Source organism: Corylus avellana, chromosome 3, assembly GCF_965113065.1.
Source record: "Corylus avellana chromosome 3, dhCorAvel1.hap1.2, whole genome shotgun sequence".
Classification (NCBI taxonomy): domain Eukaryota; kingdom Viridiplantae; phylum Streptophyta; class Magnoliopsida; order Fagales; family Betulaceae; genus Corylus; species Corylus avellana.
In genome coordinates this window covers 29,428,458-29,454,737 of record NC_142492.1, presented here as the reverse complement: position 1 = coordinate 29,454,737, position 26,280 = coordinate 29,428,458, and the positions used below count along the sequence as shown (strand labels likewise).

Sequence of the window (26,280 nt, the reverse complement as noted above, 5' to 3'; positions counted from 1 at the left end):
ATTTCAAATGAAATGGAGAGGAGCTATATAGGCTAAATGGTGAGACGTAGTTGACAAAAATATTTACATTTTTTAAGAAAATGACAATTATGTTCCACCAATTAGCCTAAATGGCTCATCTCCATTTCAAATAATGGATAAAGGGGTCCTCTCCATTTCAAATGAAATGGAGAGGAGCCATTTAGACTAAATGGTGGGACATAGTTGACAAAAATATTTGCATTGTATGACATGGTACGTGCGGTATAATGGCCATAGACTTACTATATATACTTGATTTTATGGTCAAATGTGTGTTTATATGGACCTTGGATTCAATTATTGTTTCGTAACTAGTGCATCCATATTTGATTGGTGGTTCACTACATGACATACATTATTAATAGCATGGGGTTACCCCAAGTCGGACTCAGTCAGCTACTAGTGTTATGAACGGTAGCGTACAATAGCCGGGGCACCGGTATTGTGTTTTAGGCCACTTATGACAATGCAAACCCTGCTAAGAATGGGTCTTATCCCATGTAAACTATACATCATAGTTATAACCTATTCAAGCATTACTTTTTTGCATTAAAGCTTATAGGCAATTGTTGCTGGGATTACACCTACACATTTCTAAAACCAAATTATATTTTTCATGGTGTGACAACAAAGGCAACACCTCAATTGTTTACTAAAATAAATACATGTCTATTACTGCTTATAAACCAGAGCTCATTTCATACTCAACCATGGGATTTACTTACCAAGTCTTAGACTTACGCAGTGTTAGCGGTTTGTTGGGTTATCTTCTTTTAAGATGGCTTTTAAAGGAAAGGAGCCTAGAGACCTTACTAGGTTTGATTAGAATAATTGTATTTTAATTAGTAGCTCAAAGTCTATGATTAATGATAGTACATGCATGCCTTGTGATTTATTTTAGATATCATCTTCCTCCAACATTGGATCAATGACCTTTGTTTCAGGACAACTATCAACGTTGGAGATATCTACAAATGTGGATGAAACCAACTCTGAAATCGTTGTCAATGCTGACTCCTTGGGCATGGCAGGAATTTTGCAAGATACACTAGAAAATGAGTTGCTTTGGCCCATTGTTAATTGATCTACCACCTTGATTATTTGACATTTTTCTTCTCCGAGTCTCACTGTCTCTTTCCTTGTAAACGAAATAGCAGTTCTCATGGTTCGGGGTTGATAGGTTTTAACTTCACATCAAATATTCGAATGAAGACCTTCAATAAATCTATCAAAACAGCCGCATTTTTGTCCAGTTATAAGCCAAATTAGATAATTGTTGAAAACAACTCCACAACTATTGATGTTTGCCGAATTTTTGTCAACTAAGTATTCTCAATGAAAGAGACAAATGATATTTTTATCTAAGATCACTAATCAGATTTGTAAAAAACCTTCCACATTAGATTACCCCCCCCAAAAAAAAAAAAAAAAAAAAAACCTTCCACATTATGTATTTCCAAAGAATGCAGACTTTCAATTGATTCATAATTCATCTCTAGGTTGATGGAATCAACAATCAATTTATTCCATTGCTCCATAAATTTCGAGTCAAATCGTGATGAGGGCTAACATATCCATGTCACCAAACAACAGCAAGACTAACACCAAACTAGAGTAATCGTAAAAGGCTATTCCCATGTTGGAATAAGAACCAAACATGATTGGGTTGAGTTGTCTACCCAAACAGCCCTTTCTTCTTCCAGGTAGCCAAAGTGCACAGCCAAATTGCAGTACCAGACACCTCCAACGGCTATACACCACCACTTTCCCAACTTTGCGGCAAACCAGAGAGGCACACCGTTCGGTTCGTCACCAGCAACCACCGGAGCCAACTGCCCACACGCGGACCACCACAAGCACTGCTATCAGCTACTCCACTTTCAAACACGAAGCAAGGTTGGGCTTTATTTATTTATTTAATCGGTTAAACGGAATAAACAGGGAAAAAAGAAGGAGACAAGAAATCGAACTGCTTTGATACTACCAAATGATAGGAACTCAGGGGTTTCTATCGACTCAATATAAGAAAAATATGGAAAATAAACGGGATAACGATCGCTTTGAGGGGATCGAACCTCCAATTATTTCTAGTTTTTTGAGGTTGCTTTTATTTTTCTGATTCTTGGAATGTTTTTCGGCAGCAAAGCAAATCGCAGCGATTTATAGCTGAGAGTGTTGTAGCATAGAGGATGTCGGTGCTAATCGCAACGAGTTTAGGGGACATAGTGGTGGATTTGCACACTGACAAGTGCCCCTTGACCTCCAAGAACTTCTTGAAGCTTTGCAAGTGAGCTATTTATCTTTCCCCTATTCTCCGTTTTAGTTAATGTGGAAGGAAAAGACTGTTTTACTGACACTTTCCCAGTAACCAAACTATTATTTTCTGCTGAGCTATGACTATCCTTGCTCGAGTCCCTTTGTGTTGCGCCAAGCGCTATTAAATTAACGGGGGTTAAGAGTGAAATAACGACGTTTTCTTGAATTTATGATTTTTTTTTTTCTTTTGAGTTTGAACATCTATGTTCAGTGGGTTATGGGAGTACATGGACAAGGTTCTATTGTCGATGGTGCCATTGCTTTTAAGGCTAATGGGGCTACGTGTTTTAGGTATTTGTTGCAACTCTATCTTGCTTGTTCTTTCAAATTTTGTGGGATAGGTACTTGTTGGAATCTTGACCCAAGGGGTAGTTTGATTGGTTGGAGACCATGCTTCGTGAAGTGGAAGACACTTATTCGAATCACTCCTTCCCCTTCCCTTGGGGTAAAAAATTACATTAAAAAAACGTACGACCCGACAAGTGCTCATTAGCATCTTTTAGCTGGCGTGTGGCTAATAGGCTTGATGCTTGCAGATTTTTAAGAATAATTCTTTCTCCATGGATTGCTTTCTCTCTTGGACTCTGTTCATTTTGATGAGTGTTGTAGCTTTTATACCATTAAGTGATGCTTCCGTAATTATTTTGATGAATAGTCTTTTTCTATCTAAGAAACTATGGCTAATATGAAATTTATTTTCTGAGTAGGATGAACGATATTTATGCGCTTCAGGTATTGGTTATACGATATCCTAATTTTTATTTAATTGTTTTCCTCGTTGTTGCAGGATCAAATACTATAATGGGTGCCTATTTCACACAGTTCAGAAGGATTTTACCGCACAGACAGGTGACCCGACTGGAACAGGGTCAGGTGGTGATTCAATCTACAAGTATGAACATCTCTCTAACTCTAGAAGTGATGCATATAACATTTTCCCACGCTATATACCAAAATTGTGCCGGAAATTCTCTATACTGATGGCTGTCTACAATTCTTGCTTCTTTGCTTGTAATTTCATGTGACTGTGCTTTGTTGTTAGACAACTTGGGTAGTCACTATAGTCTATTTCTTGGTATCTTCTATGATAAGTAAATTTTAGTTCCTACATAACAGAACTTACTTGTTCCTCACTAATTCTCCTTTCAGATTTCTATATGGTGATCAAGCTCGCTTTTTCAGTGATGAGATTCATCTTGATTTAAAGCATTCTAAGACAGGCATTGTTGCCATGGCCAGCGCTGGAGAGAATCTTAATGCTTCTCAGGTATGAGAATGTTTTACTTGCTAAACAGTATTGAGCATACTTTTCCAATATATATCTTCACAAAGATGAAGAAGCAATCAGATAATCTCTGCAGCTTATGAAGAATTAGACTTCACCAAGTTTTAATTCTGACCTATTTATGTGCTTATGATTTTTTTATTTTTTTTATTTTTTCCAGTTCTATTTGACATTACGTGATGATCTGGACTATCTAGATGGGAAGCACACTGTGAGTCTCTACCAATCCCACTGACCTGTTGGTTACTATTTCCCTTACCAATAATTGCTGCTTTCTGAAAAGAATAAAGGAATGTTTACTTTTATGATTGTTTCTTTGGCTAGTCTACTTTTCTCATATATTATGCATGTTCAATCCCATTGGTTAAATTGAAGATGCAGACACAGTTTTCATGCTGAGCAAAACCATTGCAAGAATTGTTCTTCCTTTCTTTTTTGGTATAATCAGTGAGGGGTATAGTTGAGATTTCACATGCTTTCTTCAAGGGTAGAGTTTTTTGTGTGGTCGGTGGCTTTAGGGAAAATATTGACACTAGATAATTTGAGAACGATGAATGTTGTGGTGGTAGAGTGGTGTTGCATGTACCTTGCAAAAAGGCCAAAAAATGCCACTCTATCAGCATCTTCCAATGGATGGAAAAGTGGTCAGGTACCTTGCACGTGACCACTTTGACCAAAATCTTCCCAACATACCCCTTCTTTTAACGGAACATATTTAATGTTTTAAAAAAGCCATATCGACACTTTTATTACACATTAAATTCCTACCCACTTCGATAAGTTCCTACATATTTAGTCAGAAAGAAGCTTCAATACTTCCCTCTTTGAGTTCCTACAATGTTGAAGTTTTCAAGTAGCGTGGATGAAGGTGTCGCTGGAGGAAAATAAGACAATGTTGGTAGAAGTGCAGCAAATCGACTTCTCCTACAAGCAGAGCCACATTTGCTCGAAAAAATGTCATTGTGCCCTAAAAGCACAAATGAGAATCGTATGGACTAGAGAGAACTACCGTAGAAGATTTCTTGGCTATGTTAACTACAAGGTAAGTAAAGATTAAGGTCAATGGGGTGAGTGGTGCTCTAATGAGGTCTCTGGAAGTTCATTAGGAGAGGGTGGGGGGAGTTCTTTAGATTTTCGAGATTCATGGTGGGTGATGGCTCCAATATTAGTTTTTGGAATGACGTGTGGTGTGGGGAATGACCCCTTAAGGCAACATTTTTGGAGTTGTATAGCATCCCTGGCCTTAGGTATACTTCTGTGGCAGTTCATCTTCAATTCTCTAATTGCTCCCTTAAGTGGGACTTCAATTTTGTTAAAATAGCACACGATTGAGAGTTTGAATTCTTCTCCTCTGTTTCGATCAGCTGTATTCCATTAAACTGAGGATGGTGTTGACAAGCTTTATTGGAACCCCTCCAAGAAAGGGTGGTTTGATGTAAGATTGTTCTATAATGTTTAATCCCCTACTGCAGTAATCCTTTCCCTTAGAGGTGTATTTAGTGAAACAAGGTCCTTTTGGGAGTTGTTTTCTTCACTTGGTCGGCTGCTTTAGGTAAAATCCTTACAATGGACAACTTAAGAAAGTGGAGAATCATTGTAGTTGATTGGTGTTGCATGTGTAAGAAGTGTGGGCAAACCGTTGACCATCTTTTACTCCATTATGAAATTGCTAGTGCTTTATGGTACTCTTTTCGAGCTATCAGCTTAGTATGGGTCATGCCTTGTTGGGTGAGAGATCTACTCGCTTGTTGAAGAACAAAGATCAATAATCCTCAAAGTGAAGCTTTGTGGAAGATGATTTGGCTCTAGTTGATGTGGCGCATTTAGAGAGAACTAACTGACTGGAGCTTTGAAGAGAGGACAATGGTGGAGCTAAAGACCTTATTTTTCCATACCCCGTTTTAATGGATAGTTGCTTGTGATTGTTTTCACATTTATCGTTTCATAACTTTTTATTATTATTATTATTATTATTAGTATTATTTTATCTCTTTTGTTTTTCTACTTTGGTGTTTCTTTTGTATACTTCTTGTGTATTTGGGTGCGTCCATTGGGTTTTAATGAAATCCTTTTAACTTATCAAAAATGTTTAATGTGGTGTATTTATAGAGAGGGTAATGCACAGAGTTTTGAAGATAGAAAGACTTCGGTGTTGGAGCTAAAAAAAATTATATTCAATTCCCTTTACACATGGATAACAACTCATAATAGTTTGCTTTTTACTAACATTTTGAACCTTTGTTTTTCTTTTTTTGCTTAATAGCGATTTTCCTATATTCTTCATGTGTATTAGGGTTGTGCCCCGCTGCACTTTTTAATGAGATTAAATTACTTATAAAATAAAAAATAAAAATAAAAAATTGGAAGTGAGGCAGCCTAAATGGCTAGTAGCATTACTATATAAGCTTTTCTTATGCTAATATTTTTACATACTATTTTTATTAAACAATTAGATTAGCCACAAATATCAATTCAAGCTATCTAAGATGCATACTCAAATCTTGAACATTAATGCTTGCAAAGTTCTATGGTGTAGAAGAGTGCATGAGATAGTTTTATTCTCTATGGAAGTCTATTCACTAATGGGATGTGTAATATTTTTTTTTGATAAGTAATGATGATATATAAAAAAAGCGCAGAGGGGCGCAACCCATATACACGAGAAGTATACACAGAGAGCGCCTAGGAGGGAGAAAAATGAAAAAGAAACTCAGAGAAACTAATCACTAAAGGAGTAAGCCAAGCGGCCGTCCAAGAGTAAAGAGTAAAGAAGAAAAAATGAATCAATTCCTCTATGGTCCTAGTGGAATTATCAAAACATCTAGCATTTCTTTCATTCCAAATACACCACATAAGACATAGAGGAATCATCTTCCACACCACCGCGCTTCGAGCTCGTCCTCCCGCCCACCAAATAGCAAACAAGTCCCTCACCCGGCAAGGCATGACCCAATGCAACCCAAACCTCTGAAAAATCATGTGCCAAAGAGCACTTGCAAGCTCACAGTGAAGAAGAAGATGATCGACTGACTCTCCGTTCTTCTTACACATGCAACACCACTCCACTACCACTATGTTCCTCTTGCGCAACGTATCATGAGTCAAAATTTTCCCTAGGGCTGCAGTCCACCCGAAAAAAGCCACCCGCTGAGGCGCCTTAGTACGCCAGATGCTCTTCCAAGGAAACTCCTCTTTACTAGAAAAGGTCAAGGCCTTGTAGAACGACTTAACCTCGAACTTGCCTTGCTTGGACGAAGACCAACAAATACGATCTACACTGCCTAAAGAAACCTTGCAAGAATACAACCGCTCAAAGAAAGGAGAAACCAAATCCACCTCCCAATCTTGGACCGATCGTATGAAAATGACATTCCACTCAACAACCCCATTCCTCCCAATAAAATTATCCTTCACCCAAGCATCTTTGTGTCTGGCGATATTGAATAAGGACGGGAAAGCTTGCTTCAAAGAATTGTCCCCACACCAAATATCATGCCAGAAACGAACTTTCGATCCCTCCCCCACCTCAAACCGAATACCTTTGGCAAAGGAATTCCACCCATTCCGAATATGCTTCCAAAGACCCACACCATGAGAGCCCGAAGCATCCTTCGTGCACCACCCACCTTCTTGGTCTTCATACTTAGCTTCGATCACCTTACACCAAAGAGCCCCATTCTCATTTGCGTATCTCCAAAGCCATTTCCCCAAAAGAGCTTGATTAAACTGGTGCAACTTCCGAATACCAAGACCCCCATAGCGAAGCGGGCTGCAAACTTGGTTCCAACTTACAAGATGCAACTTGGGCTCATCCCCAATTCCTCCCCATAAGAAATCTCTTTGGACTTTCTCAATCCTTTTAGCTACACTTGCCGGAATCGGAAACAGAGACAAAAAGTAAGTCGGAAGATTAGCCAAAGTGCTCTTAATGAGGGTTAAGCGACCTCCTTTAGAAAGATACATTCTCTTCCAACCTGCCAACTGACGCTCCATCTTTTCGATCACTTCATTCCACATAGCCGTATCCTTGTACGACCCCCCTAGAGGGAGACCCAAATACTTCATAGGCAAATCGGCAACACTACACCCAAGGATGTTAGCTAAAACCCCAATGTTCTCCACCTCACCAATGGCCACAATCTTTGATTTTCCCAGATTCACTCTCAAACCACAATCTTTAATTAAACTTGGGTAATTACTTATCAAAAAAAAACATAAGAGAATGAGACGAACATACCGGATTTGCTCGATAGAGTCTTCACAAAAAATCAAGGTATCATCCGCAAATAAAGAGTGGGAGACCATCAACTCCGACAAGACCCTATTTCCCACCGAGAAACCCTTCAAAAGGCCTTGGTCAACCGTTGCATTCACCATCTTACTCAAAGCCTCCATGACCAAGACAAACAATAACGGTGAGAGAGGATCCCCTTGCCGGATTCCCCTCGAACTATTAAAGAACCCTTCCGGAGAACCATTCACAAGAATGGAGAATCTTACCGTCTTGATACACCACTCTATCCAAGCCCTCCACCTCTCGCCAAACCCACATCTATGCAGCAAATACAGAACAAAGTCCCAATTTACATGGTCATAGGCCTTTTCCAAGTCCAATTTACAAAGAACACCTGGCACCCCTGATTTCATGCGACTATCCACACATTCATTTGCAATGAGAACGGAATCTAGGATTTGCCGACCCCCAATAAAAGCGTTTTGAGAATAGGAGATGACCTTACCCAAAACAGTTTTCATCCTATTGGCAAGAACCTTAGACACAATCTTATACACTCCTCCCACCAGGCTAATGGGCCGAAAGTCCTTCATCTCCACCACATCCGCCTTCTTCGGAATCAAGGAAATAAAAGTTGCATTCAAGCTCTTCACCAATTGACGCCTACGATGGAACTCTGCAAAAACCGCCATAACGTCTTGTTTAATAACACCCCAGCAAGCTTGAAAAAAAGCCATGGAAAAGCCATCTGGGCCTGGAGCCTTATCACCATCCATGCCTTTTACCACCTCCCAAACCTCCTTTTCCTCAAAATCTCTTTCTAACCACCTACTATCCTCCTCTTCGATGGTCAAAAACTGCTGGTTATCCATTCTAGGGCGCCAAGTGCTTTGTTCCGAATAAAGGCTTTGGTAAAACTGCACTATGTGATCTTTCACCTCAACTGGATCACCTGATAACACGCCATTAATACGAAGCACTTCCACACTATTGTACCTTCGATGAGAGTTAGCCATCTTGTGGAAAAAACGAGTATTTCGATCCCCCTCCTTGAGCCACAAAGCTCTCGATTTTTGGCGCCAATGAATTTCTTCACATAACAATGTATTCTCCAAATCTTTCAACTTGTCCACCTTCCGGATTTTCTCCTCCTGATCTAAACCTCTCGATTCTGCCAGCTCATCCAACTCCTGGATATCTCCCAACAACTCCTTTTTTTTCCTCCCAATATCCCCAAAGACCTCCTCATTCCACTTTTTCAAGTCCACTTTAAGGGCTTTTAGTTTATTAGCTAGCACAAAACTAGGCAAACCCTCAAACGAATATGACCCCCACCAAGAAGCAACCTTATCAACGAAGCCCTCTGCCTTAAGCCACATATTTTCAAATTTAAAACTCTTCTTACCTCCACAAGGAGTCCCACAATCCAATAATAAAGGAAAGTGATCCGAGAGCAGGCGTTGAAGTCTCCTTTGTGATACTGCTGGGTAGTGGTCCTCCCAATCCGAAGAAAGCAAGAACCGATCAATCCTCGACCAACTCTCATCTTCTTGATTATTGGACCAAGTAAATTGACCCCCCACCATCGGAATATCCACCATATTATTCTCTGAGATGAAGTCTGAGAAATCCATCATGCCCGAAGAGAAATAAGAACCATTGGTGCGCTCACTGGGAAAGCGAACACTGTTAAAATCCCCGCCCAAACACCAAGGGACCTCCCACACCCTCATCAAACCAGCCAATTCTTCCCAAAGAACCCTTCTCTCCAAATCCTCATTCGGCCCATACACTCCCCCAAACGCCCAAACCCATCTATCCTCTACATTTTGAAAGGAGCACGCCAAAGTGAAATGTCCCACACACTCCTCCTTACACTCCACTACCCTCCTATCCCACATCATTAGCATCCCCCCCGACGCACCGTTAGAACCTTTATACTTCCACCCCACATGCTGACCTCCCCAAAGACTATGAATCACCTCTCTGGAGATGGTCTCCATCTTCGTCTCAATCAAACACACTACATCTACTTTCCATTCCTTTAAAAGACCCCTAATGCGCAATCTTTTTTTGAGGGCATTCAACCCTCTCACATTCCAAACTACTATATTAAGCTTCATGATCCACCAAAACGACCCCTCTCATCTTCCTCAATCTCTTCAAGTCCTTTGAGTGCAGGAACACAGGCAGAAGCACCTCCCAAATCCGAATTGTACTGCATTCTAGAAGCTTCTATAGCATTGAATAATGCCTCCAATTCCTCCTTTTTCCCCTCATCGGAAACACCAATTTTTGGGCAAAATTTGAGGCATTTTCCAACTACCCAGCTGGATGAGATCGAGTCTGACCCTAACTCCTCCAAAACTGCAGCTTCAGCAACTTTGTCCCCATCCATGCCTGAATCAGACTCAAAAAACTCCAAAACCGATGATCGATCCAGTCTTTTTTGCCCAATTTGAGTCAATGGGCCCAAACTCTCTTCCACCCCCCGACAATCCTGCTGAACCCATTCCCCCGCAGCCATCCCAGACTTCCGGCAAGAGGGACTCCCCCTCAAAAGCTGACGGTTGGCCCAACACATACCTTCCCCAGCCTCTCCGGTCTCCCTAGGCCTCTCCGGCGCCTTCTGGAGTTCCTCCGACGACGGAAGGGTCTCCGGCACCCTCTGAGATTTTTCCGGCGACAGACCCATGGGCCCCTTAAACTGTCCAGACGTCGCAGTTGAGGGTCCTAGTGGACCCACCAATGTCTCATCCCCTCTCTGCGGCCCATTCTTCCTCCTCCTATATGTTAACAAGGTTGACTCGTTGCCGGAGGACTGGGTCTTCTTCACCGGACTTACGGGCTCCAACTCTATGGTTCGCTCTTCTGCCCGGAAAATACCAGCACCCCCCACAGACTTGCCGCTTATCTCCCTGGGAATCCCTCCTGTCGCTGACCCATTCCCCCCTCCGCCTGAGAAAGTCGCCGCAGTATCCATGGGAAGATGCGGGTCTCTCGGGTTTACCTTAAGGACCTCCGAGGATGCCACTACTGGATAGCTTGGTCCAGTTTTAAGTGGGCTAGAGCCTGAGCCCACGACTCCTTTGGGCTTAAAAATCATTTTCTTCCTGACCTTCAGTCTACTTGTTCCTCCCGTTCCAGTTTTCTTCTTCCCTTTCACTTCTGTCTTCCCCAGACCACCACAAGTCTTATTATCTGGCCCAAGCCCATTAAGCTCCATCTGTTTAAACACCCTATCAATCCTGGTCATCCCCACGTCACATTCCCTCTTCAGACGTTTCAGCAGTTCCTTCACGTTGAGGAGCTCGATGCCTACCTGCCCAGCATGGTGCCCCATCCCCTCCCGTCCCTTCACGCAATTAGAACCTGACAACGCTACCATCTGTTCCGCCGACCTTGCTGTAACTCTCGCCGGAGCTGAAGACGAGACCTCCACGCACCCTTCGTCCTTCGCCCCAAGCTGTCCATTCGCTCCCTGGTTTTGCACAGACTTCGCCGGCCAGAAAAACTTCGTCGGGACCCCCCCAGAGCCTCCCTGAACCATCGCCGAAACTTTGGCCTTCGGACCAAACGTGTTCTTACCATAGCTCTGAACCTTCTGCTCCATAGGTCCTCGCCGACTCTGGACCTGGCCGAAACTACCTCCTTTCTGGAATTCCTTCGTCTGCAATCTCACTGTTTCGGCATAACTTCTCTGGTTCTTAACGTCGTTGTCCCCCTTTTCACCCTTATCTCCCCTAAACTCCCTGCATTCACTGATCACTCGATGACCACGAAGAAAAGAGGAAGCTGCTTGCATTTCTTTAAAGAAGCGATCCCACCCAAACCCACGTCGACCTTCAGGGATGATGATTGAGCCGCATCTCTTTCTTCCATCGAATTCCTCCACTGTCAGGAAGTATCCATGCCTATTTGAGCTCTTCTGTGCAATAATTCTGGGGTATCCAGCTCTAGATTGATCCCAGAATACCTCAGAGCTCTTCACTGCCACCAAATCATCCGCTACTTTCACCAACCAGGCTAACTCATCCTTTTTAAGAAAGATGGACCTTTTGATTCTGTAGCTCCTTTCAAAAATTCTCACTCCTGATGCCCCTTCCTTGATCAACACCTCAAACTCCTTGGACTCCACCATCCACCTCCTCGGTCCAGCCATGACACAAACTAACACTAGCTCCAACCACCCTACACGCGCCCTCACGCGCCCTCACAGCACTCACAGCACTCTCACAGCACTCTCACACCAACCACCAATGTCATCTTGTATACTCCCTTTCTAAGGAGAAAACCCCAACCAACATTACAAGTCTTTTCCTGGAAACTGATGGAGCTTTGAGGTGCTCTAGATCAACAACTAAATCATTATCTTCAGAAACAGGCAAGCCTTTAGCTAAGGCAGATAAGAGATCCAAACCACCTGCCACTTTCACTCTGCTAACTGACCATGGTTCAAGTTTCTGCATTGGTAGAAATTGCATCCATGGTAGAGTGATCACTCCTATAAAAATGCATAATTTCAAAGTATTACCCAGCTTCTCATTTTACTAAGTCTCATATAAGTAATCTCACACCTTACCTCCCTATATGCAAAAGAAGTTTCATGTCTTCCACTCACGGTCATATGAAATATTTTAGGCATTGTCTTTTTTTTTTTTTTTGATAAGTAATGTTATATATATCAAAAAGCGCAGAGGAGCGCGACCCTAGTACATAGAAATTATACAAGAGAACGCCTAAGACTAGGGAGAAAATATTTTTTTTGATAAGTAATGTTGTATATATCAAAAGCGCAGAGGGGCGCAACCCTATTACACAGAGAGTATAAAAAGAGAGGGCCTAATTAGAAGGAGAGAAAAGAATAAGAAATTGAGAAAAACTAATCACTAACGGAGCTAGTGCATTTCTTTCACTCCATAGGGACCACATAAGACATAAGGGAATCATCTTCCACGCAACCGCACTCCAAGAGAGAAAATAGAGTAAGGAAATCTGAATAGCTAATAATTAAAGGAGCTAAATAAGCAGATGTCCAAGTGAAGAGGGAAAAAAAGAAATAAGACTTGAGCTCCTCAAAAGCCTCTCAAGATGATCGAAATTCCTATTGTTTCTTTCCCTCCATATGCATCACATAAGGCAAAAAGGCACCATCTTCCAGACAACCGCACTCCTTGAGTTACCCCCAGACCACCAGCAAGCCATTAAGTCCACCACATTGTTAGGCATAACCCAAGAAAGCCCAAATCGATTCAAAATTGTGTTCCATAAGGCGCGAGCCACTTCGCAGTGGAGGAGATAATCAACGGATTCCCCATCCAATATACAAAGATAACACCGATTAACCACGATGACTTGTCTTCTACTAAGATTATCTAAACTAAGAATCTTCCCCAAAGACGCCGACCAAACAAAGAAGGCTACTTTGGAGGGAGCCTTAGTCTGCCAAATGCTCTTCCAAGGGAAAGAGGGATTGTCTTTGTATGCGATGACCTTGTAAAAAGATCTAACATCGAAAGTCCCTTTGCGAGACGGGGTCCACCAAAGCTTATCCTCCCCTTCTCTTCTTGATCTAATCGAATAGAGCAAAGAATAGAAGGAGGCCAACTTATCCACTTCCCAATCATGAATCAACCGAACAAAACTAATATTCCACTGAAGGGTGCCACTCGAAAGATCCATATTAGTAGCCACAGGCGCATCCTTCGCAGTCCACAGAGGCAATGTTGTAAAGAATAGGAAAAGCTACATTGAGACTAGTCTCACTTCATCACACATCGTCCCAGAATATGATCTTCGAGCTGTCTCCTGTATCAAATCTAGTATAACTTGAAAAGAATCTCCAGCCCCTTCTAATATGCTTCTAGAGGCCCACCCCATACGTCCTTGGGGGGTCGATAGAACACCACCCACCCCAATTGCAACCATATTTGGCATCCCCAACGGCTTTCCACCAAGCCTCACTTTCATTCGCGTAATGCCACAACCATTTCCCTAGAAGGGCTTGGTTGAATGAACGCAAATTGTGAATCCTAGGCCTCCCTCGGAGATAGGAGAGCAGACTTTGGACCAATTAACCAGGTGATATTTAAATTCTTCACCTAATCCACCCCATTGGAAATCACGTTGAAGCTTTTCTATATGATTTGCCATTGTGGTGGGGATGGGGAAAAGAGACAAGAAGGACGTGGGTAAGTTAGAAAGATTGCTTTTGATAAGGGTAACCCTACCACCCTTAGACAAATACATTCTTTTCCAGCTAGCCAACCAACGCTCAACTTTTTCCACAATTCCTTCCCATGTTGCCTTGGCCTTAAAATGAGCCCCAAGATGTTATGGGTGCACGTAGAAGACCGCACTGCCAAGCAGTGGCACAGAAGGAGGTCTAATTAGAAGATACGTGTGGAAGAAGGGAAAGTTGGGGAGTACAGCTGTCCTCTTTTCTTCTGCACTTTATGTTAATTTTATGCATGCGTTTTATTTGTTAAAGCCCGCGTTTTGCAAGGCTGTTTCTCTGTAATTTCCAGATCTTGTATTGCGGCACTTCTAGAACCTTGGGGAAGGGATCCAGGTGGCCATTCTGTTAGAATATATTCTAACAGAATGGGTGATATAATGGGGGGCACTCTCATTAGGTGAGGTATGCATAGAGATTCCTGGCTTGAGATGTTGTAGGAGAAGGAGCAATCTCTAATCCGCTCATTTATCTTCAATATATTTCTGCATTGTCCATTTCATTTGCTGTTCTTCATTAAACCTATAAAAAATCATCATACAAACCCAGAAAAGCCTTTACACAAGAGGAAGGCCAAGATACTTCAAAGGAAGAGAGGACATCACACATCCTAGAGTTCCAGCCAGCTCAACCGCATTATCCACATTGCCCGCCGGGACCAAAGCCGACTTGATCATATTCACCTTTAAATCCGAGACGGCAAGCAACGCTTTTAGGGAGAACATATGGTCAACATTAGCCCCACAAAAAACCAAAGTATCATCCGCAAAAAGTAAGTGAGAAATGTTAGCCATCTCGGATGGTCTAGACCCCACAGCGAAGCCTGAGAGTGAACCGTGATGTGTGGTAGCAGAAATCATTCTACTAAAAGCCTCCATCACAATGATGAACAAAAAAGAGGACAGAGGATCTCCCTGTCTAACCCCACAAGAGCTGCCAAAGAATCCGGAAGGAGAGCTATTAATCAAAACGGAAAAGCGCACTGACGAGATACAATGAGCTATCCAAGAGCACCATTTCTCCCCAAACCCACATCTTTTAATCAAATAAAGCAAGAACTCCCAGTTGATGTTAGGCATTATCTTATTGATTAACTGGTCTTTGGATGAGAATTTTAAGGGAGCTCTCATTTTATATGAAAGATTTGTTACCCAAAATTAATTTGATATCGATATAGCCTGATCACTGCAGTGCAGTCTGTTGCACCTAATAAATACATTTTGAAGAACTTTTGAATATTGAGTCCAACATGTAAGATTGTGTTTTGAGCTTTGATTTGGCAAACCTTTTTTTTGGTTATGGCTATCTCATTCTGTACCAGCATTTGGAGACAAAAACCTTTCTATATATCAGGCCCTTCCTGCAGTAAAGTTGTCGTAATCTGGATATGTGTGTTATATAAGTGGAGTTTGGGTGCTCTTTGTGGTTCTAAGTTGCAGTGTCAAATTGGGTAATGAAGATTAATTTAGGCTTGTTATGCATCACATTTCCTTGGCAGTCATCCAGCATAAATCTTAGGTTCTTGCTTTAACATGTTTGGGATGCTTGACCTTCCTAAAGGCTTTTTGTATGTTCCTTTGTGAATTTGACAAGAAACCTTTGAAGAATAAAGATTTGGTTACTTGGGAGTGGGGGCCAAAACTTTTCTAGGAAATATTGAGTAAGCCAGTGTGAGGGTGCAGAGAGTGCATTTTTATTCTAAATAAAAGGTTTTTTTTTTTTTTGATAAGTTTTTTGACCCTAAGAGGAAGGGAAGATTTGAACTAGTAACCTCCGCTTCATTCTATATATATATATATATATATATATATATATATATAAAGCTGAGAAGAGTTTATGATGTAGTATCTACCTGAATAGTGTTGTTGGGTGAAAATACCACCTACTCAAAAAAGTATTCATCATTGCAGGTTTTTGGGGAGGTAGCTGAAGGGCTTGATACATTGACTAGGATAAATGAAGCTTATGTGGATGAGAAGGGCAGGCCATATAAGAATATCCGGTTGATTCTTCTTCCACTCCTTATATTATTTTGATAATATTGATAATGCATTATGTTTCTAAAGTTAAATTTTCTTACCTCTCTCGTGATACCATAATTTTTTGCATTTTCATTTATTGAACAGAATCAAACACACATACATTCTGGATGATCCTTTTGATGATCCTCCCCAATTATCTGAGTTGATTCCTGAGGCTTCCCTAGAAGGAAAACCAAAGGGTGAGGTAATGACACTCTGCATATATTAATTATTTATATTTGAGGAGGCACGAAGCCAAATTAAAATGAGCGATAAGTAATTTACATGGAACTTAGAGGCATAAGTTTCTTAGGTCAGATGATTTCTGATATCAGATATATCAAAACGATGATACCATTGCTTTGCCTGGCTATCAAAATCCCTTCTAATAATGTCAAGGAAAGCTTACTCATGTTCTTAACATTTGGGAGGAAATTAAATGCATCATATCAAGCGCTTTGAAAACCAAGTTGGAATTCTTGCATTTTGATGGCATGTTCCTTACCTAGGAATTCATACTCGGATTTTGAGTATTCTAGACCGGCAGATATTTGGTTGTTAGTTTTAAAATTTCCAAAATAATGCAAAATGTATTTCTGTTACATGTGCTATGCATTTATTTATTTATTATTTTTTTTTTTTTATGATGGGTAACCCACCCCTGCAAAATAAACCTCGGACCCGTGCACCGCACCTTCGGAAGTTTCCCTACACGGATCAGGATAAATCGTTGGCTTTTACACCAGGGAGTGTGGCTCCAAGGAGGAGTTTGCACCTAACAAGTCTCGAACTTAGAATCTATGGGGTGATACTCCCTAAGACCACAAGCCTCAACCACTAAGCCGACCCCTTGGGATTGCTATGCATTATATAAGGTGAATAAAAGAGAACTGGGTGAACGTGGTTCATTCAATTTTTTGTTGGGTATTTGAGCATGTGGTGGTTACCTGGCAAGCATCTTTTCTTCAAAGTCATGACTGATATGTATGTGTTGTAACTAGGTTGATGATGATGTGAGGCTTGAAGATGATTGGGAGCCTATGGATGAACAACTAGGTCCTGCAGAGCTTGAGGAGGTTCTCCGCTCAAAAGAAGCACATTCAAGTGCAGTTGTACTTGAGAGTGTAAGCATTTGATACATATATTGATCGCAAGTATTTGCTAACAAAAATTTTCAATTTGATTAAATAAGTCCTTGTTTCTGTTTTATTTGTTTATATGATTTTCTTTTATTTGCATTATGTGCATACAGATTGGAGATATTCCGGATGCTGAGATGAAGCCTCCTGATAATGTGCTATTTGTTTGTAAACTGAATCCAGTTACTGAAGTGAGTGCTTTATCTCTCATTGTGATTGGGAATCTCTACCATTCCTATGGTTACGAAGATGCTACTCTAGAATCCAATAATTAAATGATACCCTTATTGAGTTCTTTGTTAATGATTTTTTCATTTAAGGTCATATCAAATAATTACTTGTTTTTACTGCAGGATGAGGACTTGCATACCATCTTTTCACGTTTTGGAACAGTATCATCGTAAGTGATGATGGAACTTGTTTTTGGGTATTAATTAATGCTTTTGGGGGTTGTAAGATGCATTTCTCATTATAAACAAATGCTGGTGACAGGGCTGAAATAATTCGTGACTCTAAGACTGGAGATAGTTTATGCTATGCATTCATAGGTGAGTGGAAATGTGTTTTTTTTTTTGGCCATTTTCTGCTAGGATATGTTTAATCTCTTATTTACAGCACATGAAAAAGTATCTCCAGTCTTTGTTTTGTAAGGGTTTTTCTCTGTTTTGATTTGAAAAGAGTTTTTGATGTGATAGAAAGTTTAGAAGTGTTTTCAGTGGGGTCCACAATTGAAAAGTGGTCTGCAGGGTTCACAAAAAAATTGTAAAAGACTCGGTGGTGGCCTAGTGACCACCCCCCGTTATTGTGTGGCCACCCTCCTGGCCACTGGGTGTGGCCGTGTGTGACCACCCGATTGATCATGATTAAAGTGGCCATGCAACCACCTCTTTATTTTTTTTAATTTTTTAATTTTATTTATTTATTTATAATTAACCAATTTAGCCCGGGGGTTGTGCTTTCTCAAAATATTTCTAGGAAAGTCTTCTAAAATGTGTTTTGTGTTTTATTTATTGAAAAGTATTTTGTGTTTTATTGATTGAAAAGCTTTTTGCGTTTTGTTGTTTAAAAATGAGTTTTCAGACTTATCCAAAAAAAAAAAAAAAAAAAAAAGAGTTTTCAGCACCTTTTTCTTCCCCTTCCGGTTTCCCTCTAGTCTTCCCTCTGAACATTTTCTTTGAATTCTGTATATAGACTACCATCATCATACTTTAATACGCATTTTCTTCTTCTTTATTTTTTATTTTATATATATATATTAGTGTTATTGTTATCTGTTAAAATACTAGTTAAATGACTAAATTCATCATTTCCTATTAGCTTAAGCTTTGGAGATAAGTAGTGATTTAACATATTATCAAAGCAGTAGTCTTGAGTTCGAACTTTGTTTCTGTAATTACCTCTCATTTAAATTAAATATTCCATGTGTTAAACCTTACTTAGTGAAGAGGAGTTTGAGTCGGCGCATGAAGGAGAGTGTTTTGATATTAATTAAATGATTAAATTCAACATTTCCTATTTGTCTAACATGTTATAAGAGTTTGAACTGTCTTTGTAATTCACCTTCAATTTAAATTAAATATTCAACCTCACTTGTTGAAGAGAAGTTTAAGCCTACGCTTGAAGGAGAGTGTTAGAATATTAATTAAATGATTAAATTCATCATTTCCTATTAGTTTAAGTTTTTAGGATAAGTGATGATTGAACATTATCATTGTTATTGTTATGATTCTTTCCAAATTGAAGAATTTGTTTTTTGGTTGTGTTTAGTTCCCTACTTCTTTAGGTTTGACAGCTATCCTTAAGTTTTCACTTTCACATTTATGAACTCAAGCGCTAAGCGATAATAATTCCTCGAAACAAGTCATCTGCGACGAACCCCTATTTCCATTTCCAACCAACTGCAAAATGAACAAAGGAGGGAAAGAAAGTCGACAACAACATTCATGATTGTTCATCTTACAGATCTCAAAAAGATTTTCCACTAAATAATGGATGCATAACTTATCAATGGATATCAACATTTTTCTCTCTTTATAGTACTTATTTTGTGGTTCTTTTATGTGTGGCTAAGTGATGTCCATACCGTCATTTCCTTGGATAATAGTGTATTCCTACTTTCTAATATACTATCAAGTTTCTGATATATAATCTGGTTTTTATCGATTTTCTTTTTCCATGCCAGAGTTTGAGACAAATGATGCTTGTGAACAAGCATATTTTAAGGAATGTTGAAACACTGAAATTATCTGTCCTTTACTCAAATTGCTTATTTCTGTATCTGCCTGCATATCTAATGACCCTGATGCACTAGCTACATGCATCTAGTTCTTGTGATGGTTTGGTAAGCACATTTTAACAACTTCTCCGGAGAATGTTATTGTGTTGGGGAGAATCTTAAGGTTTTTAATTTCTATGATTTTATTTTGACTACTTCATGTGAAATATAGGACTGTACTTTTCTGCCCTACGGCTACAATAGTGGATTATTGTTCCTCCCCCTCCCTCTCTTCCCTTCTTGTTTTGATGTAGAGAATGTTGGTAGAGCTGATTATCGACAATTCATAATTTTTTTTTCCCTTCTTCCTTTCTTTTCTCTTTACTTACTTGCACACACACACACACATATATATATGAATGAGGCTAGCAATAAGTGAGTGTCAAAGGGTATAAGGTTCCAGTTTCAGAATACATATTAAAAAAAAAAAAAAGCATTATGTTTTGCTTCGCAAGATCTAAGCTTCCTCCGCTTTGGTCTCTGTAAAAATTCCCCAACTCCCAGTCTAAATGAGAACAATGGATATCTCTGCTACTAAAAATTGGGCTTTTCCCCTTTACAAGTATCCCACTAGTATCTAACAAAGTCCAACGTAACTTCCAAACATCCCAAAATACCAAATCCAGAAATATCACACACAAAATTTAGGTATAATAAAGCCCCTAAAACGAGGATCCAGGAGCATTATTAGCCAACGGGTGATAAATGAAAAATGACTACTACTTCCCTTGACCTTGACACATTTATCCATGAGGCCCATTCTTTGCTCATTGGGCTGAATGGCAGAAAGAATTTCACTAAGTTGACTGTTTTTGTGAAAGAAGTAGCCATGAAGCGGGTAATAGCATACATATGTTAGGCAATAACATATCTGTCACGCATTTGATCTTGCCATATTGCTGAAAATCCTTGCTAAGAAGAACAGAGTTCAGTGAACTCCCCCGTTCACATTGAATGACACCCTTTTGGTGTCCCTTACGTGAGTATTCTGTGGGTTTTCCCTCTACTTCCAGAATCCACAAAGCTGCTAGCTACAAGCACTTTCACAATCACATTAACATTTGGAGAGGGGCAAGGAAGTGACTTTCTGGCTTGGGAAAACAATTTTGATCACTGTTCATAGATAATCCTCAAGTCTTTTGTGGCGACAGTCCTGTAGACTTTCTGCTCTATCTCTTTTAGGAAGGAGGCATTTATTTTAACCTGCCATTCCCCCAAAATTAGTGGAAAAGAGCCCTGAACTGTTTTGATACATTAATTTTACTCATGCTTAGAGAACTTCAAATGGAGACCTTTCAGCGCCCAAGTGTTATTTTCTGTCAAGCTCAGAAGAAGTTGTGTCTACACTCTAAATGGGTTTCGATTCATCCCTCTTTTGGAGCCTCTGACTCTTTGTTTGATTTAATTGATGTCCTTAATTTCAGGATTTCAGCTTTAATTCACTTTTTCTGCTCTTTGTTGGATGCATTTTTTCGTATACTTTCTGTATAGATTGGGTTGTGCCCCCTTTTGACATTGTCTAAACATTCCTTTGTTACTTGTTAAAAACTATTGAGGTGCCTTCTCTTCTGCTTCTGTCATCATTCAAGTATTTACCGGAGTGTTATCTTTAACTTGAAATTTGAAAAGATTTTAGAGGATAGAAAGAGAAACTTGTGTTTTTCATTCATACCCTTGACAGTGTCTTCTGAAGTCTGTAGAGATAATTTATTTGTGATGATTTGGACTTGGAGTGTGCTTTGTCAACATGGGTTGAGCCCCCAAGGGGTTGGCTCAAGTGGTGTCTTTGTGGTACTCTATGAGGTCTATGGTTCGAATCCCCTTTAGTGCAAACAATTTCTTGGGGCCAACCCACCGGCGAAGCCGGAGTATTACCTGATCCGTGTGGAGGGGGCGCTTTACACGGGTTCGAGTTTACCTAATAGGGGTGAGTACATGAAATGGCCCTACCTTGGAGGGGTTCCTTGTTATCAAAAAAAAAAAAAATCCTATACACGATTCTTTTTTCTCTCCCAATCACCAAGTCCTCCTTGTGGAGTAGATTAAACTACTATATTTTGGACCAAGTGTTTGAGAAAATTGAAACAGGAAAATATTTGCATGTATTCAATGTGTCAAATAGATTATTATGTGGCATTACTTTATTGGTTCACCAAAATATATCAATTTGATCCAAGCTATAAGGAGTTTTAGTGTAAGTTTTTAGTCAGGGACCCAAGGCTACGCGGAGCTAAATGAATAGGTAAATAAATAAATAAAAATAAAAGATTCTGAAGAATCCAATTACTGTTTTTTTTTTTTTTTGCTGCAAAACTCTTATTTATATATTTATTCATTTTTTCAAACTTGGTATCTAATCAGATGGATAATGCACTGATTGATGATCGACGGATACATGTGGATTTTAGTCAAAGTGTTGCAAAACTGTGGTCCCAGTACAGACGCAAAGATCACAAAATGGGTAGAGGTAAAGATTGCAATGTTTTAAAGACTCTTTTTTCTTCTTTTTTCTAGTTCATTTATGTATGTTTCCTTGTGGTTCATCACTTGACTGCACTAGTTTTGAACTTATCTTTGCCATACATGTTTTTTTTTTTAAAAAAAAAAATTTATTTTATTATTATTATTATTATTTTTTATAAGTAATTGACAAATAAACCTTAGACCTGCTAACTATGTGATATTTGAACTCTTTGCCTTGCCACCACATAAGAATTCACGTTGGAAATTCTCAATACGGTTTGCAACACTCAAGGGAGAGGAGAAATGGACATGAAATATGTAGGCAAATTGGAGCCACTCTCCACCAGGTCTATCTCTCATGCACATATCTCCAAAACCATTTACCTAAGAGAGCATGATTGAACACCTGCAAGTTTTGAATTCCTAAACCTCAAGCGATGAACAAACCTTGGACCAGCTAACCAAGTGACATTTGAACTTTTCGGCTACCCCACCCCATAAGGATAACCTACCATCCTTGAACAAGTACATCATTTTTCAACCAGCCAACCGTCGCTCTATCTTATTCATAACACCTTCTGAAATATGTAGGGCCTTATAGGAGGCCCCCAACAGTAGACCAAGATACTTCACTAGCTAAGAGGAGACCCCACAACCTAGAATACTAGTCAAGCCTTTCACATAATCAACATTTCCACAAGAATTGACGTAGCCAATTAATCTTTAAGCCCAAAGTAGCTTCAAAGCATAAGAATAAGCAATGCAAATGATCTGGATTAGCACCACAGAAGATCAAAGTATCATTAGCGAACAAAAGTGAGAGAAATCAAACCCACCAACATTACTCACACAAAGACTAAACAACAGTCCCCCACTTGCAACAGCAAAAATCATTCTACCAAACTTTCCATCATAGGGACAAACAACAAAGGGGACAAAGGTCCCCTTGTCTCAAGCCACAGGAATTATCACCTACTGGAGTGTTGTTCACCAAAACTGAGAAACGCACCGAAGAAATGCAATCCCCCCCCCCGAACAAAAGACACCTCAACATATACAACAAAATCATAAACTTTTTCTAGATCCAGTTTGTAGATAACACCCGGCTTACCATATCTTAATCTACTATCAAGACATTCATTGGCGATAAGAACATAATCTAGGATTTGTCTACCTCTTATGAATGCATTCTGCAACTTAAAGATAATCTTCTCCAACACCATTTTAAGCCTGTTTGCTAGAATCTTAGCAATAGTTTTGTAAATGCCCCCCGCAAGACTAATCGGGCTAAAGTCCTTGAGGTACTTGCGGTTAATTAACTACGGTACTCTTTTTTCTTTGCTTTTGGTTTTCTTTAACAACAATCAGTAATATTTGACAACACTCCATAGAAAAAGCAGATCTGGGCATCATGTAACCTTAGCTTCTTTGAAAGTTGAGCCAACACGTTAATAAATATTCCAAAATTTGAACTTGTTCGCTATGCTGCATGGTAAGTAGCATGGAATTTGGCTGTCATAGCTGTGGAGATAAATGTCAAAGATGTATGATATAGTTTCGTACAATATTTCTACTTCAATTTCTTTTTTGGGTGGGGGCCTCATTGGTTATTGCATAAATCAAGCTCTCGTTGTCTATGACAGAAAGCAAAGAGGTACGAAAATTGGATTCCTATTGCTTCCTAGTCCCACTCCTGAAAAGGAAAATAAGGCCTCAATGGGGTACATATGATGGGGAAAAAAGGGGGAATGCTACATGCTCTCTTTGTGTTCTCCTGGTGTCCTTCTAGTTGAAAGTAGATATTATTTTCTAAAAAAAAGTGGCCCTTATTTCTCTCACTTGATTTTTAGAAAATAATATCTACCTAGGATTAAGAGGATACCAGGAGAACATCTAGCATATCCCCCAAAAAAATGGTTAAGAACCAATAGTTATTATGACAGGATGTTTGATGCTACCCACTTATTTAAATGAGAACCTATATTGACTATCCTGCTTGAATTTTATTTAGTATTTCAATCGTATTAAACATACTGTGGTATGACAAGATACTGGTCTTGGTTCACCTATCTTCTTCTGGATTATTTATTGAAAAACTTAGGGGAACTACATTTACCCTCTTCAATTTACCATCCAATTTGCAATGTCCCTCGCCAATCTTTCAATTTGGTTAATGTAATGTACTAAGCTTCCATTGGAATTGCATGTTACAAGTTTTGCTGAGACGGTACCCACCCCCATTTACTTCTACTAAGTTTAAGTAAAAAGCTATACCATATCTTAAAAGACTAAAAAGAAGGTACTTCCATCCCTAGAGATCCAAAATGGCAATTTTTTCTTCCTCTTTTTTATTTTTTATTTTATTTTTATGTAGAGTATTTTTGTCATTTTGGGAGCCGAAGGAAGACATTGCAACTTCCATGGTAGATTGGTAGGATACACGAAATAAATTGAAAGATTGAGGAGAACATTGCAAATTGATTGAGGGTGTAAGTGTAGTTTCCCAAAAACTTAAAATAAATTACTTGGCACATACCTTGATATGAAGTTCTATTAAAGCAATTATTACATATGGATTAATGTGAGACAGTAGTTGGAAGGCAACAGAAAGCCGAGTGAATTTCTTTATCATCCCTTTTCACATGTAATTAAATTCTCACCCCTGGATTGTATCCTGAGTTTGATATTCATTTTGAAATCTCGGTAGTTTCTGAAATCCTCCGAAATTAATCTGTCCATATGGTTTATCTTGGTTCTAGAAAGAGGTTGCTTCAAATGTGGTGCTCTTGACCACATTGCCAAGGATTGCACCGGGGGCCCAGCCGTCGAACGGCAAACTCAAAAGTATATTTTAAAGGATGATAACAAACAACGAGGTGGAGATAATAATTCTAGGTTTGTAATCTTGCGTTTGATTGTGGATCTCTCTCTCTCTCTCTCTCTCATGCTGGTAATTTTTGTAGCTATGAAATGGTATTTGATGGAGAAACTCAAGAAAGTCCAAATCAAGAAAAAAGTCATAGAGGAGGCCATGATCCAGATGACCAAGGTGAGAAGCAAAAGATGTTAAGGCGAAGTTCCGAAGACCCAAGGCATAGAAATAGAGATCAAGAAACTAAAGAGTGGAGCAATAGGCACAAGCACAATGACAAAAGTCGAGGATACACACAGGTTGAAGTGAGTCGTGATAGTAAATCAAGGTTCTCCAGTGGAAGTAAAAGAGAAGGGGATTATTTTGAAGAGAAAAGGGATAGAGAAAAGTATAAACGTAGAGACATAGATGATATCGACAGAGATGAGCGGGTTTACAAAAAGAGAACTCCAGATAATGATAGCCATGCAGAAAGGAGGGAGGATGGAGATTATAGGAAGAGAAATAGAGATAGTTCTAGTCATGTGGGAAGTAGGGATGAGAGAGAGTATAGAAAGAGAGGCGAAGAAAATAATAGCAGTAAAGGAAGGAGCAATGGTAGAGATTATAGAAATGATGATAGAGATTATAGGAAGAGAAAAGCAGAAAGTGACAGGCGAGAAACGATGGATGAGGTAAGTGAGGGAAAAAGAAATGCAAATGGAGATAGCTATAGCCATAAAGGCAGGAGGGAAGAGCGAGAAGATGGAATGCGAAACACTTCAGGTGATACGAGGCACCAAAGTGAGAGGAGGAGGAGATGAATGTATATGGTTGTGAGCCGAGGAACTTGGGTTTGTTTTTATTCTTCTTGTCTCGTATGTAATCAAACTTGGCTTATTTATCTACTCTTTTAATCTAAATGTTTACTTGTCTCATGAAATACTTCAATTAGTTTTTTGAAGAGTAGTACAAATTCAGAGAAATTATAATACAGAAGCGCATGAGCAATATATAGACATCTTTTTTAATTCTAGGTCTTCATTTTGCATATACGCATGCGTAATCGTCCCAAATAAGCTCAGGGAAAAAGAAATAATAATAATAATTTTATTGCCGATACTGCTCCCATTAAAATGCCCAAGGGTTTTTTACACATAATCCTATAGTTCTTAAAAAGAAATTAAAAACATTTTTTTAAAATTTTTTTTTTCCAGATGCCAGTAGAAAAATAAAATAAAATTATAACATTACAAAATTAATAATCAAAATCATCAGTACGATATCGTAATATTAAAATTTAGTAGATTAATATCAGGGTAAAAATTACTTACAAACTTGGAGAGCGCTTGGAATTTTGCAACACAACTACTTAAAAGCCTGAAAGCGAGATTGGCTAAATATTTTCTAGCAAAAGCTTAAAAAGAGAGAAATAAATGG

At 39.4% G+C, this 26,280-nt stretch overlaps 1 protein-coding gene across 1 annotated transcript; it reads left to right on the top strand.

Moving 5' to 3' along the window:
• Nucleotides 1–1,692: 1,692 nt before the first annotated feature.
• On the top strand, nucleotides 1,693–25,853 carry LOC132175730 (peptidyl-prolyl cis-trans isomerase CYP59-like). Its single transcript, XM_088514863.1, has 15 exons — nucleotides 1,693–1,917; nucleotides 2,163–2,308; nucleotides 3,125–3,229; nucleotides 3,487–3,604; nucleotides 3,783–3,833; nucleotides 16,002–16,093; nucleotides 16,218–16,317; nucleotides 17,114–17,236; nucleotides 17,365–17,442; nucleotides 17,605–17,651; nucleotides 17,744–17,799; nucleotides 19,434–19,474; nucleotides 21,888–21,993; nucleotides 24,749–24,884; nucleotides 24,953–25,853. The coding sequence occupies exons 2-15, from the start codon at nucleotides 2,211–2,213 to the stop codon at nucleotides 25,662–25,664; spliced, it is 1,863 nt and encodes a 620-aa protein (XP_088370989.1). The 5' UTR covers nucleotides 1,693–1,917; nucleotides 2,163–2,210; the 3' UTR covers nucleotides 25,665–25,853.
• The last annotated feature ends 427 nt before the right edge of the window (nucleotides 25,854–26,280 follow it).

Excerpts from the sequence above, each read along its gene's own strand:
- LOC132175730 (XM_088514863.1), top strand. The coding sequence starts at position 2,211 with ATGTCGGTGCTAATCGCAACGAGTTTAGGGGACATAGTGGTGGATTTG. Across the intron at positions 17,237-17,364 it reads GTGCAGTTGTACTTGAGAGT|ATTGGAGATATTCCGGATGC; the intron begins GTAAGCATTTGA and ends ATGTGCATACAG. Across the intron at positions 17,443-17,604 it reads AACTGAATCCAGTTACTGAA|GATGAGGACTTGCATACCAT; the intron begins GTGAGTGCTTTA and ends TTTTTACTGCAG.